Source organism: Myotis brandtii, unplaced genomic scaffold (genome assembly GCF_000412655.1).
Source record: "Myotis brandtii unplaced genomic scaffold, ASM41265v1 scaffold975, whole genome shotgun sequence".
Taxonomy (NCBI): Eukaryota; Metazoa; Chordata; class Mammalia; order Chiroptera; family Vespertilionidae; genus Myotis; species Myotis brandtii.
The window spans coordinates 570,557-571,015 of NW_005372049.1; the positions used below are offsets into that span (position 1 = coordinate 570,557).

The 459-nt window shown below is 64.7% G+C and overlaps 1 protein-coding gene across 1 annotated transcript in view; it reads left to right on the top strand.

Annotated features, from left to right (window-relative positions):
* The window catches only part of GPR37L1 (G protein-coupled receptor 37 like 1), a 3,658-nt gene that overhangs the window by 2,156 nt on the left and 1,043 nt on the right, over window positions 1–459 (top strand). The window contains exon 2 of the mRNA XM_014533398.1: window positions 285–457. Coding sequence (XP_014388884.1) covers window positions 285–457 — 173 coding nt within the window. The remainder of the gene's footprint in view (window positions 1–284; window positions 458–459) is intronic.

A 459-nucleotide genomic window follows, 5' to 3' on the forward strand; every position in this document is an offset into this window, starting at 1 on the left:
AGTGGATAGAGCACTGGCCTGCGGACCAAAGGGTCCCGGGTTCGAATCCGGCCAAGGGCCCCTACCTGGGTTGCAGGCTCCTCCCCGGCCCGGGCCCTGGTCAGGGCTCGTGTGCAGGAGGCAACCCATCGATGTGTTTCTCTCACATCGATGCTTCTCTCTGTCTCTCCCTCTCTCTTCCACTCGCCCTAAAAACCAGTGGAGAAATATCCCCCGGGGGAGGATGAACAACCAAAAACCCCCTGGCCTGACCGTGGCTTCCCTCTCCTCCCGTCTTCGCCCAGGTCTCCTCTCTGGGGGTCACCACCTTCAGCCTCTGCGCGCTGGGCATCGACCGCTTCCACGTGGCCACCAGCACGCTGCCCAAGGTGCGGCCCGTCGAGCGGTGCCAGTCCATCCTGGCCAAGCTGGCGGTCATCTGGGTGGGCTCCATGACGCTGGCCGTGCCCGAGCTCCTGC